This window comes from Trachurus trachurus (genome assembly GCF_905171665.1).
Source record: "Trachurus trachurus genome assembly, chromosome: 20".
NCBI classification, from domain to species: domain Eukaryota; kingdom Metazoa; phylum Chordata; class Actinopteri; order Carangiformes; family Carangidae; genus Trachurus; species Trachurus trachurus.
Genome location: NC_139911.1, coordinates 21,539,921 through 21,553,907, shown reverse-complemented (window position 1 = coordinate 21,553,907; position 13,987 = coordinate 21,539,921). Strand labels below are relative to the sequence as shown.

The following is a 13,987-nucleotide window of genomic DNA, read 5'->3' as shown; positions in this document are numbered from 1 at the left end:
TAGGAACAATGATCTTGATTTTTAAATGTTTTAATACATCTTTAAAACATTCTTAATGAACTATACTAAACTAAACAAAACAATGTATCATATTTAAATAATGTCTGTATGTGTCATGTTTTGTCTGTTTTTTGTTGTGTTAAATAAATGATGGATTTCAATCATACAGGTTTCAGAGGCAGCTGTGAAATACACACATGAACTTAGTCTGTTATACAGTATGTTTTGTTTGGTTTATGTTCTCATTTCATAAAATGTGTTGATTGCAGCTCTGAGCTGTAAAAGCACAGAACGCACATTCAGTGGCTTTGATGGGGCTGTGGGTTTGTAAACATGAGTTTAGGAAAGATGAATATTTGTAAGTGAGGTAGTTGATAGTATCATACAGTATATGTGCCACTATCCCATTTTTCCAGTATAGCCTATAAAAATCTCACATGAAATCGTCATCCATGGGTTTGTTTCCAGCAGGTGAGTGATTTAAGTTTTCTTTTTACTCAAATTTGCTTAAATTTACAAGAAATCTGCTTGAGAAACACTAGATGTATTTTGTTTTGAATTGTAACAGCTTCATCAGAGGTTTAAATCTGTCATGTTCAACCTCAGCAGTTGGCCTGCTTTCGAGGTGGCTGACCAAATGCCAAAATAGTAATTCTGTGTCTTGTTCTGTATTTTATTTTTTTTTAATTGCAGTGTAGTTTTGTACCTTGACGCCTATCTTTTTAGGCATATTCTACAGATGTATACACACTATATTGAAACGAAGGCTTTGTGTTGAGATCGGTCTCACCTAGTATTGGATGTGAGGGTGATGTTTCTCTCATGTCTTACGAACACCTTCAGATTCCTGATCATCAGGTCGGATCAATGTTGTGATGCCTGCCCACCCCCCTCCTCCTCCTCCTCTTCCTCCTCCTCCCTGTGTCTGTTTCCCGTACAGAGTGTGGAGGTGACAGCAGCCGGCTGCTCACGCCTGTTTTCTATTTTCTCCTCCTTGTGTAGCTGCAGCTGCTGCCTGTCACTCACCCACTCCCCCAGTCCACTGGCAGAAGGTCGGTGTGTGTGAGGCGTCCTCTCCCCTCACCACCAGTCAGCCATGAAGCTTCAGCGTGCAGCACTGGCCTCTGTGTTCCTGCTAACTCTGCTCTCCACTGGTAAGCTCTTATTGGTTCTGACACATGTGAAATTTGTTATGTTGCACCAGTTGAAGTCTGATGTGTGTTTTTGAACTCCTCTGCTCACTTTTTTTGCGTATAAGCTACAAAGATTTGGTGTCATTTCTAGATATTTTGTCATCTTCATACGTAAAAAAAAAAGAGCTTTTTCCCACAATCACATGCTGAGCATTGTAGAAACAACACGGGACACTTCAGTAGCTCTTCAACTGAAATTACACAGTTTGATTCAGCAACTATATGCTGCCAATCAGTTTTTATAACTGAGCTACCATTTAGATATTTTTCCAAAAGAATTAAGAACTTTTAGCTTCTCTTCTCGTAATTTCTTTTTAACAATACTTGGAGAAATGAAGCAGTGTGAGTTTGTTAACCTGAACTTTAGATTCACATTTTTTTTTGACTATTTTATGGTCCTCAAAACAATCATCAGATTAATTAATATTAAAAAAAGGTTTGTTAGTTCCAGCCCTACACTAGTTCCTGTTGTCAAAAACAAAACAGGTGAACTTAAAAGAATAAAAAATAACTCAGTCACAGTCAGTTGCTGAAAGGAAGCTTTACGTCCTGACTGCGCTTTGATTCAATAACAAATCACTGTATCTGCAAACAAAACAAACATGGCTGGGTGGTGAAGTGGGAGTGTGTGGAGGGGAAATGTCTGCCTGTGCACTGGCATCACAACAGCTGCTGGGATGGAGTGAAACATGAACGGCACGAAAGCATTCACACACACTCAGACCCTGTTTGTTTTGTGTGTGTGCGCATGCCATCAGTGGCTTTATGAAGGTGAAGCTTGTACTGTAGGAGATGCAGAGGACAAACCGTGTTATATATTTCTGTTTACCGTTTGTATTTTACTTGTATTTGTTTGCGTGTACTGTGCATAAATGCTTTGGTTTGGTTTATTAAGATCCCCATTAGCTTTTGCAAGGCAGCAGCTTTTCATTTCATAAATGACAATACAAACCAAACTAACCATGTTTCTTTGTTGTATAACATAATTAGGAAGGACATTCCACTCCTTCATAGCTCTGTATAATAATGTACATTGCTGTTCCTTGATAGAGTTCATTTCATTTCATTTCATTTTAAACCTTTATTTATTCAGGGAAGCCATTTGAGAGCAGGATCTCTTTTCCAATGACGCCCTGATTACAGAGATAGAACAACACAACAGCAACACCGACCAACCAAAACAAGCAAACAAGCAGAACCAAACACAACTTTAAACAAAGTACACAGTATGATAATCAAGTGTCAGAATTAGAAGTACATTGAGCAGACACAAGGAGAACAGCATATCACTGAGGGTCTCAGCTTCAGGGAAGGCAAGTACAAGTACACTCAGTATGAAAGACTCCTGAAGGACTCCACTGAAATAAACTGTTTCAGTTTTAGCGAATCTTGATTTGGACACAAGCAAGAGGACTGATTCTGTTTAATAAGAATAAACTCTGTTTGTCAGAGTGCTGGGGCAGGAACGAGGAGGAGCGTCTGATCAACTACCTGTTCAAGGAGCGAGGATACAACAAAGAACTGCGACCTGTGGAGAGGCAGCAGGAGGCTGTCGATGTTTACCTCGCCCTCACACTCTCCAACCTCATCTCTCTGGTATAGAGCATCTTTTTCTGTGTGTGTGTGTGTGTGTTTTCAGAACAATCATCTTCTATTTACAGTGGAATGAAGCAGTAAATGCACTCGGACCTCCTGCAAATTTCAGATGAAAACTTTAAAACTGCACTGAGTTCAACCATTTTTCCATATTACCCTATTTGATTTGACCAATATGGCTGAAATCTAGTGTGTGTGTGTGTGTGTGTGTGTGTGTGTGTGTGTGTGTGTGTGTGTGTGTGTGTGTGTGTGTGTGTGTGTGTGTGTGTGTGTGTGTGTGTGTGTGTGTGTGTGAGAGAGTGTGTGAGAGCAGCCCCTCTCACAGTGTGGCCCACACAAGTGGCCCCCGGTGTTCTGTAGGTAGATTCACTGTCAGGTTTATAGTGGTGTATTGAGTGTTTTTCAACCACCTGCCTGAACAAAAAAGCCTGTGACTGTACATGTGGTGTTTTCTCTAATTCAACTCCTGCTTTTCCAGAGGCTCACACACAAAAAACACTGGCTGGATGTCATCAGGTGCACTGTGAGACTCAGTCCTGATGACTGTATTTCCACTTAAACTTTCACTTGCCTGTTATGTCTGTGTTTTTATTAGATTTTCTTTTAATTGATTAAATCTTAATCCACGCGATTAAATCTTAAAGGGATACTTCACCCAAAATGGATAATTCACCATACCGCTCGTCCGTACTGACCCAAGTGTCCTGAAGCCGCCACATGAAAGTTGTTTGGAAAAAAAGTAATTTGATCTGTTTTTAGCCTTGTTGTAGTAGTAGCTCCTGGTGGTTCTGTTGATGTTGCTGCGAGATGTTCGTTTGTCGTTGTAAACCATTGGATGTGTGATATAAACACGATGGAACATCTCACAGCAATCTCGTGCAGCCAGTGAGAGCTACTGCTACAACAAGGCTGAAAACAGAGATCATAATATTTTTTTCCGAACAACTTTTTCATGTTGCGGCTTCAAGACACTTGGGTCAGTAGAACGAGCAGTATGGAGATATCTGGATGTTTCATAGTGTGTGTTTTGGACGATTCAAAAGTGAACTCTATCCGCCGCCATTATATGAAAATCCAAAAGCATTTTGATGACTCTGAAAGTTCTCAGAATGATGGTGAGTAGAACATTTGTGAATTATCCATTTTGGGTGAAGTATCCCTTTAATCCAATCTTCTACATTATCTGTGTTTGATCTAATGGGTTGACAACTAGTGAAATTCAGCCCATCATAATGTTGAGTGGTGAAAAAAGCTGTCAAAACAATTGAACACTGTCCGTCCTCTAATCCGTCTTTGCTGTCCTTTGTCTGTAGAAAGAAGTGGAGGAGACACTGCTGACCAACGTGTGGATAGATCACGTATGTAAACAAGTCACAGTTTCCTCAGCATCTTATTTCCCCCCATGCAATTGTCTGAACTGAACAGAACTGTGTGTGTGTGTGTTACAGACATGGGTGGACTACCGGCTGACGTGGAATTCAACAGAGTTTGATGGCATCGATGTCCTCCGGCTGCCGTCCAGCATGCTGTGGCTGCCAGAGATCGTGCTGGAAAACAAGTGAGATTCAGTTTCCTTTATTTGTTAATGGAGGTAGAGAAACCCAAGAGAAAACATGTTGTACAGTACTGTGCAATTGTTTTAGGCACTGAAGATGTTTAGGTTCTTATCCATGATGCAGTACCATTCGACAGGCCTCTGTATTGTGTTTGTATGGACTCAACGATCACACGGGTGTAGCTTCATATCGTTGCTTTTACTGAACTTTTGGCCTGAACAGTTTACGACACAACCAGTGCTGAAACTCTTAAAGGCACAACAGCCTGTCACTGGTATCCTAACCTCAACCTTACGTTCTCAAAGTGGGGTCCGGGGTCTCCCAGGGGTCCTTGAGAGGGTTCAAGTTGGTCCCCAAACGTTTCTCACAATTTTACAATTTTTTCCAGAAATATTACTTTTTTTTCCAGACATTTAAAAGTAGTTATTCAGTCTCAGAACAAATATTTGTGTATTTCTGGTGTTTGTTTCAAACTTTTGTCCAATGTGGGGTCCGTGGTCTAATTTGTGTCAGTTTAGGGGTCCTTGATAAAAAAAGTTTAAGAGCCACTGCCTTACACGACACGGCACGACACAACAAAACACAATACTTTATGGATTGTTTTCAGACATAACACTCTAATCGGCCCCAAATGTGTTCTGCAGCATGACAACGACCCAATGGATTATATGAAGAGACAAAAGTCACTGAGACGACCTCAATCCACACAAGACCTGTGGCAAGTTCTCCAAGATGCTTCAACGACCTGCCGGTCAAGAACCTTGAAAAACTGCATGCAAGGAGGAGAACTGGTGCTGGTCTTAAACAAATTATGATTTGTTTAAACTAAAGCCCCTGTACGGAGCTTTTAAAGTAACATTGCAGAGTTTTTCGGCCTTAAAATAATGTTTCCAGACTCATTGCAATGGTAGAATGGTTAATAGGATGAATGGTGCTGCCGCCGCAGCCTGAGCGGGGTCGCGTCGGCTGAAACTGCACTATGTAACTTCCCTGCACGGGTACGAAACACCGCCCCCCCTCCTCCCCCCTCCCCTCTGCGTCGAGGGAGAGACGTGGTGGGTAAAAGCGAAACTTACGGTTCCCCTCCGGTCGTCGTCGTCGTCGTTGCCGCCGCCCCCCCACCCCACACACCCCCTCCCCCGACCACCCGCCACACAGTCTCCTTGCAAACATGTGGGAAATACTGTCGTTTATTAATGGGAATAAACGCTGGATGCGCTGGCTGATAAGTTTCGTTTTCGTTTTCCCCCCCAGACGATAGCGCTTCTCAACCAGATGGTGGAAGCACTGAGCTGAAACTCCGCAATGTTGCTTTAACTGGATACGCAAAAGTCTCTGGTTTCTGCTGATGTGTCTCTGTTACCTACAACAGCAAATGAGCCCATCAGTGTGAAGATACGCTATTTCTAAGTAGTCTAATTCTATACCTCTGGAAGGCATGGTCGGGTCGGACCACTGACGAAACGATACGAACAGATACATTACGCTGCAAAAAAAAAAAAAAAAATGCAAGTCCTGTCTTCTTTCCGACATTTCCAAAACAAATCTACACAAATGTCTTCATGACAGTGGGAAATGCAGTCTTCATTCTGGCAAAACACCACCGCTTTTGTACACAGGGGGCGCCAAAATCAACAATAAATGAAAAGTCTGTACAGGGGCTTTAAGACTAATCATGGCATTATTGTCAAAAGCATCTTCACTTCACTTACAGTACAGTGCCTAAAACTTTTGCACAGTTGAGCAAGTTTGAGCAAAGGCTCACTTTCCTTGCTCCCAGTAATGAGGGCTGGCAGGGCTGTGTTACTGTGTTAGTGTGCACTCAGACATGTTTGGTATCTGTGCCTCCTCTCAGTAACGACGCCCAGTTCCAGGTGGCCTACTACAGTAACGTCCTGGTCTATACTGATGGTCTGTGCTACTGGTTGCCTCCTGCCATCTTCCGCTCCTCCTGCTCCATCAACGTCAACTACTTCCCCTTCGACTGGCAGAACTGCACGCTCAAATTCACGTGAGACACAATCCACACACTGATGTGCTCACTTCACAACTGCACATTGATAACCTTTGGATTGACAAGGGTGTATGATAGATCACAGCTCAGCAGGATCAAGATAAATTCATTAAGGAAAGGAAAAAGAACGTTACAGATCAGACCGTTACCCATGCTGCCTTGCAGATCTTTGACCTACAACGCCAAAGAGATCAGGATGCTGCTGAAAGAGGAAGAGGATGAAACCAGCAAATGGAAGGTGGAATGGATCGTCATTGACCCCGCAAGCTTTACAGGTGTCCTACCACACACACTCTCACACACAGATAAGCAGAACTGGTTGGTTGATCTATTCTTGATATTTCAGTAGTTATCGCACATCAACTTCCTGATTCTGAGATACTGTGCTTTTTTTTTCATCTTGTCTTTGTATATTAGTAATGATGTGATTGCTCAGTGATTGTTGGGTCAGTGTGAGTGGTTTTTATGGATATATTTAAAGGTCCAGTGTGTAAAAACTGTCAAGGTTTATTAGCAAAATCTGAATATACTACCCATGAAGATATTTGTATATAATCGCTATAAAATAAAATTAATTTTGGTTTCATAGCCTTATAATTATTATTTTATATCTACATATAGCAAGGGTCTTGCTTTAGAGTGTATCGCCATCTTGCTCCACCATGTTTGTACGGCAGAAGGAGGAGGAAACAGCAGACATATTGTAATATGGTTTAGATCTTCACCTCATCGCTCACTGCTCCTGAAATACTCCCAGTCATCCTGGTAAACAAGTTTTATTTGTCCTCGGAGGCCACCGTCACTTCCATTTTACGCACTGGACCTTTAACGTCTCTACTTTTATGAAGCTTATGGTTTGTTTATCAGAAACTCACATTGCATACTGTATGTTCTGTAAATGTTTTTAATTTAATTCAGTTTATTTGATAGGGACAATGCAGGTTAACATAGTGACACTTCCACTCGTTACAAACAAGTCAATGTGACTAATGTTCTGCATACAGAGATTATAGCTAATGCTAGTTTCCAACTCCCGTCCCTAGTTAGGCTTTTAGTAGAAAAAAGAAGGTAAGAAGAAAGACGTCAAACTCAGCACATGCTGCTTAAAATGATCTTTTCAAGACTTCTTCACATTACGCAGAATAAAATGTTCCATAGTTTCCCCTGTGGGGCCTTTCAGTCCATTTTCCTTTCATGCAGCTCATGCAAGACAGTCAGTGTTGTTGATATGATTGGATTCTTAAAAATCCAGTTAAAGGTTAATAGTTAAAAGTGTCAGTTGTTGTATCCCAGGTTTCAGAGCCACTACTGAGGATGTGACCTCTCAGTGACCCTGGGGAGCATCAGGTTCACTCTAACACACATTTAGGGGTTAATCATCATCTTGTCCCTGTTCTGTGTCTGTCCCTTCTCTGTCCTCTGTGTTTCGTGGCTGGTGTTGACAGAGAACGGAGAGTGGGAGATCATCCACCGGCCCGCCAAAAGGAACACTTACAAACACATTCCCATGGAGAGCAACAAGCACCAGGACATCACCTTCTACCTGGTCATCAAACGCAAACCTCTCTTCTACATCGTCAACATCATCATCCCCTGTGTGCTCATCTCCTTCCTGGCCTCGCTCGTCTACTACCTGCCCGCTGACAGTCAGTGCATTCACCCCGTTACAAACACACACAACATGAAAGATTCAGCTTTAGCTTACAGAAAATGCAAAAAGAAAATACTTTCTACCCTCTGTTGGTGTCTAAACATACAGATACAGGTTTATATATACCAATTGTTGTTCCGGATCTCTGCTGTCATCTGTGGGTGAAAAAGTCACCACTCTCAGAGCAAGGATGATGAAGTCAGTATCTCTTTATTCAAACAGTGCACAGGATCTCACACATACAAGGTTGTGGGAGAGGAGCTCCCCAAACAAAGAAGCCTCTCAGTATTTAAACACAGTGTATCACCTTGCCTAGCAACAGCCATGTTATCTCTTACGTTGCAAGGAAGGTGTTCTTGAAACTTTGCTGTATCAAAGCAGGTGGCATACCTCCACTATCTCAAGGCTGTTCTCCTGAACAAAGCCTTCTCACACTTCTCTGCAAAACAGGACATATGATAAACCAAGTTAAATGAACACATTATATTTTTCCATCATCATCACAGTACTGTACAATGTTTATGGTGGTCATAAACTAAAGCAAAAACTGCATCAAACTGCCCCTGTTGACCTGAGTAGTGCTTTTGTGATCAGGGCGTGTTCAATTCTTGTTTTGGGCAGTTTTTGCCTTTAATTGATCAGGACGATGTAGGGAGGGTTGGGGAGACAGGGAGGGGATGACCTGCAGCAAAAGGTCATGAGTTTGACTTTAACCCTTTGCTACGGTGGCGCCTCATGATCAGGACTTTTTTTTTTTTTTAAGATATTAAAGTAAAGGCTATTTTTTTCCTTTATTTGATAGAATGACAGGAAAACAGGGAGATAAATTGGGGGAGTGACATGCACTAAAGATTGACTTGGTCGGGAGTTTAGTGTGTTGTGGTCAAGACCACCTAATCCAAGACCGAGTGAAGACCAAGACCAGAGCGTATCGAGACCAAGTCAAGACCAAGACCAAGGGGGGTCAGGGATAAAACGAGTAAAAATGTAGTCAACTCTGAGATGAGACCAAGACCTTAAAAATGTGGTGAAGACTGGTCTCTAGTACCACAACACTAGCTTTAGACATATGCCAACATGGGTGGTGCTCTCTAACCACTCAACCACCGACCCCCCCCCCCCCCCCCCCCCCCCCCCCGACCTGTGTGTGTGTGTGTGTGTGTGTGTGTGTGTAGGTGGTGAGAAGATGACGTTGTCCATCTCTGTGCTCCTGGCTCAGTCTGTCTTCCTGCTGCTGATCTCTCAGAGGCTGCCCGAGACTTCAATGTCTGTACCGCTTATTGTCAAGTAAGTAACACACACACAGCCACAAACACAGCCACATCTGGAAACATCAGGGAGGCTTAGCTGTACCTGACACTCTGACAGAAATGTATGTTATGTTTACATTCATGATGATGTAACATTAGAGTGAGAAACACAGTCAAACCCTTAAACCAGTAAAGCTGAGCTTGGTGTTTAATTGATAAAAGATTAATTCTGCAGTACAATACAGTATTAGAGTTTCTACTTCATCTAGTGTGTGTGTCTGTGTGTGTGTGTGTGTGTGTGTCTGCCTCCCTCAGGTATTTAATGTTCATCATGGTGTTGGTTACCGTGGTGGTGCTGAACTGTGTGGTCGTCCTCAACCTGCACTTCAGGACACCAAGCACACATGTGATGTCTGAATGGACCAAGAGGGTAAAACCACACACACACACACACACACACACACACACACACACACACACACACACACACACACACACAGGCTTGGTGTTGTGGCACTGACCTATTCTTCACAACAGTAATAACACTCAGATGTTTAAACACCCGACGTCTACAAAGTCTAACTCAGTTGGTTGTTTTGTGTGTTTCTATGTGTCTGTGTTTTGTAGTTGATGAAATGTTGAGTTTTAATTTCATCAGATCTATTTTTCTGCCTCTTTACTCGTTTATTCCAACTAAACATTAGTTTTCCCCGGAGTGAAGATGATGCTGAAGTATTTGATTAAAGTTCATTCATTCAGAAATTTTATTTAACAGGATAAACCCCTTGAGAAGAATCCTCTCGTTTTCGAGGGGGTCCTAAAATACATTACAACCAAAAAAAAAAGAGACAAAACACAATCAACAATCTACAAACATACAACAAAGACAACAGACATCAACACAAACATAAAGGAAATGAGTACAAGAATGAGCACAGCACAACCTCTTGATGGCTGCAAATGGCCATAGCAGTAGCCTAGTAAAACTAAGAGAAATGTATAATAATAATAACATAACATTGCAAATTGAAATTACATTGTGTTACAGATAATATTGATATAACATCATCTGAAACATGTTGCAATTTAACTCAAAATATTTAAACCTATGAAAAGAAGTCAATGAGCGTATGTTTAAAGGAAGATTATAAGCGCCATCAGACTCATGAAACTGATACATTGATGTGGTGTTGTGTTGATCACATTGTCATATCAAATCGTAACAGATGTATACGTCTTCTTCTTTGTCCAGTTCTTCCTGGAGAAGTTGCCCCAGATCCTGCGTATGTCCCGCCCGGCGGAGGCGGAGCCGTACTGGGACGGCGCTCTGCCACGGCGCTCCAGCTCAGTGGGTTACATTGCTTCAGCAGAGGAATACTACAGCGTCAAGTCCCGCAGTGAGCTGATGTTCGAGAAACAGTCAGAGAGACACGGGCTGGTGACACGGACCACGCACGCCGGAGGTACGTCCTCTGTTTTCATCCAGGTCGTCCCTTCTCCCCTTAATGCAGGATGTTGTCACACGCCCACTGACCTTTCCCGTGTGTGTGTGTGTGTGTGTGTGTGTGTGTGTGTGTGTGTGTGTGTGTGTGTGTGTGTGTGTGTGTGTGTGTGTGTGTGTGTGTGTGTGTGTGTGTGTGTGTGTGTGTGTGTGTGTGTGTGTGTGTGTGTGTGTGTGTGTGTGTGTGTGTGTGTGTGTGTGTGTGTGTAGTGGTGAAGCCACAGGGAGAGGGCGAGGTAACAGACCAGCTGTTTGCAGAGATCAAGCCAGCTGTGGACGGAGCCAACTACATCATCAAACACATGCGCAACAAGAACGACTTCAACGAGGTGAGAGAGGCATTTATTATTTTACTGAGAAAAGTCAAAGGTTTTATTTCCCTTTCTGTCTGCCATTGTTTTGTTTTTTTAATCTATCTTAACTCTGGACATTCATCCACTCACTGTAATTTTATTCTTTTGTTTTTATCTTTTTAAAATCCAGTTTTAAAGCTATGGTCTACGATTTGGAGCATTGGTAATTATTATTAACATCGTTATATGGCGATTATGGTCCTGTGGTCCGATATACACAATATAAATAGCAAAAAGAACGAAAAAAATCCATTCAGTCTATCAGCCGTGGGCCTGCATAGAAATTGACCAATGGGCGCCGCGCGCCCCATCCGGCTCCCACTGGCTCGTATCCTCCATCCAATCCCCTCGTCTCGCCTGCTCTTCCTCGACCCGCCTCGTCCCCACCCCCTCCGCTTAGAAACTACAAGTAGTTGTAACCGCTCTGAGCTGCTCAGCCACAGACACATGAACCCACCAATTCAGCTCCTGCTGCCCCCCACCCCCGGTCAGTCTGCCGAAAAAGGCCCACTAGGATTCAGAGAAGCACGGTACATAAGCACAGAATGTGTTGCTGCCGTTATTACCGGTACCGGTGCCGCGTCGAGTCTCCCTGATCCTCTCCCTGACACACAGCCGCTTCCAGCCGCAGCCTGACCGGGGTGCTCTGCACCCTGCACACCGCGGCCCTGCTGAGCTCCTGGTCTTCCTCCTCTCCCCGACACACAGCCGCTCCCAGCCGCAGCCGGGTCTCTGCACCGCGGCGCCGCGGAGCTCCAGTCCCCGGTCTTTCTGCTCCTCTTCCCCAGACACAGCACCCTGTGGAGGAGTCTCCCTGTAGCATGAGGCTGTGCTAACAGCTGCTAACGGCGGCGCTGCTCGTACCAGCGGTCGCCGCGGTCCCGTTGCCGGGGACGGCGACGACGGCGACTGGCACCGCCTCATCACCGGCAGCTGGTGCACAGCGGCGGCATCGGGACTGGCGCCGCCGCCATTAGTAGGCTGGCGCCGAGCACAGCCTCATGCTACAGGGAGACTCTTTGCGCTGGGTGACCCAGGACAGGGTCCTGTGTCTGGGGGAGAGGAGCAGGAAGAGTCGGGGCCTGGAGCTCCGCGGCGCCGCGGTGCAGACACCCGTTCAGGCTGCAGCGGTGCTGAGTTTATGTTGAACAGGTAATCTTTGGTTTTATTGTGGAAGTTGTGACTGTGAATATGACATTTTACTCCGCATTCAAAGCCTCATTTGGTTTCTGAAGGCAGCAGGCTTGTTGCTTGCTCTGCAGCCTCCGCTCTGCTCTGTGAGGGGAGGGGGGGAGGGAGGCGTGTCGCGAGGAGGCCCCGAGGGGCGGGCCATACGAGCTCGGAGGGGAGGGGCGGGGGTGTGTGAGAGGTGCTTTTTTCCAAATTTTCTCATCCTCTTTCAAATCATAGACCATAGCTTTAAGTGTTTTCTTCCCTTATTTGTTCCTTTTATGTGTCCTGTTTTGTTTTGTTTTTTGTATATTTTTGGGGCTTTTTGTCTTTAATTAATAGGTTAGTTGAGAGAGACAGGAAATCGGGAGGCAGAGAGAGAGGGAATGACAGGCAGCAAAGAGCCACCAGATTCTGGATTCACTGGCTGCAGCGAGGACTGTAGCTTCTGCTTATGGGGCCTGTCCAACCCACTGGGCTAAACGGCGCCCCATTTGTGTGTCCTTTCTAAAATGCTTTGGGTTTGGATGATGTCTGTTTTTTTTTGGACGCCTCGCTGCATCTAGCGCAGTGAAAATAAGACAGCTGGTCTGTAGTGATTCCTTACCTCATGACAGTTTCAGTGTGAGTTTTGAATCTGTGTCAGATGTTGAGCCACATATCTACTGTACATCAGTAAAGTGTAAACTAACTCTGACCGTGCTGCTGTGTCTCAGGAGAAAGATAACTGGAGCGGCATCGCCCGCACGGTGGACCGGCTCTGTCTCTTCCTGGTGACTCCGGTGATGACTCTGGGCACCATCATCATCTTCCTGATGGGAATCTGCAACCACCCACCACACCTGCCCTTCAAAGGAGACCCACATGACTACAGAGAGGAGAACCCACGCCTGCTGTAACAGGGACACGCACACACACACACAGTGTTATTACGTCTTTATTATTTGTTTGATCATTTTTTTCACGTGCATAGCTGTGTGTTTTTTCCTCCAATTTGAAGTGAATATCTAGATCGATATGTTATTGTTTTAATTTTATTGGTGTGGCTTGAATAAACATTTACACTCGGAAGACAAAATTTTCATTTCAGAGCTTGAGTCTTAGTTGTGTTTGAAAGACACAAGTTTAGACCACATCCTCTGAGCAGCGCTGCTCGCCACTGACTAGGAGACCAGAGTGTTAAGTGCGGCGCGGCGGTCTGGCTCCAAGTTTGAGCAAATAAAAAAAAAAACCTGTAGTTGTGTTCATAGAGACGTAACAGGTGTGGCACGACAAGCTGTGATCAGCTGTGGTCAGTCTACAGTAGGTCATTTCAATTAGCGCATCTGTGTTTTTTTCCTTTTTATTTTGTTTTATAACATTTATATGCGCATAGAGAGTGAGTGAGCGAGCGCGAGAGAGAAACAGCGGGTGCACCAGATGATTGCCAACCGACAAAAACTGAAATGAGATGGTTAAAGAGAAGAAAAACACAATATATGTCCAAGAGACTTTGTCCCGAGGAAGGATCGGATGGTGGCCCAGTGCAACAGGCATCTCGAGACTTGCCTTTTTTTCTTTTCTTTTTTTTGAGAATTTACAGTAGCCTGGGCTACATATGACGGTCTGGGAGACGCTATGCGCTACTGTAGGGGGGGATGAGAAGGCTCACGGTTCAAATGATGTAGACTTAATCTAAAGTAGGCTCTGTCTGACCAGAGGGG

The 13,987-nt window shown here is 44.1% G+C and overlaps 1 protein-coding gene across 1 annotated transcript; it reads left to right on the top strand.

The window, feature by feature from the left end:
- Positions 1-1,001: 1,001 nt before the first annotated feature.
- On the top strand, positions 1,002-13,345 carry LOC311003982 (acetylcholine receptor subunit delta-like). The gene is made up of 12 exons (XM_083995909.1): positions 1,002-1,154; positions 2,644-2,789; positions 4,103-4,147; positions 4,238-4,347; positions 6,201-6,356; positions 6,525-6,634; positions 7,805-8,005; positions 9,186-9,297; positions 9,576-9,690; positions 10,513-10,723; positions 10,972-11,090; positions 13,001-13,345. The coding sequence occupies exons 1-12, from the start codon at positions 1,097-1,099 to the stop codon at positions 13,181-13,183; spliced, it is 1,566 nt and encodes a 521-aa protein (XP_083852035.1). The 5' UTR covers positions 1,002-1,096; the 3' UTR covers positions 13,184-13,345.
- Positions 13,346-13,987: the final 642 nt, after the last annotated feature.

Bases quoted from the DNA above. Each gene is read 5' to 3' on its own strand.
- LOC311003982 (XM_083995909.1), top strand. From the start codon at position 1,097: ATGAAGCTTCAGCGTGCAGCACTGGCCTCTGTGTTCCTGCTAACTCTG. The intron at 4,348-6,200 runs GTGAGATTCAGT...GCCTCCTCTCAG, and splicing joins GAGATCGTGCTGGAAAACAA to TAACGACGCCCAGTTCCAGG. The intron at 9,691-10,512 runs GTAAAACCACAC...TTCTTTGTCCAG, and splicing joins TGTCTGAATGGACCAAGAGG to TTCTTCCTGGAGAAGTTGCC.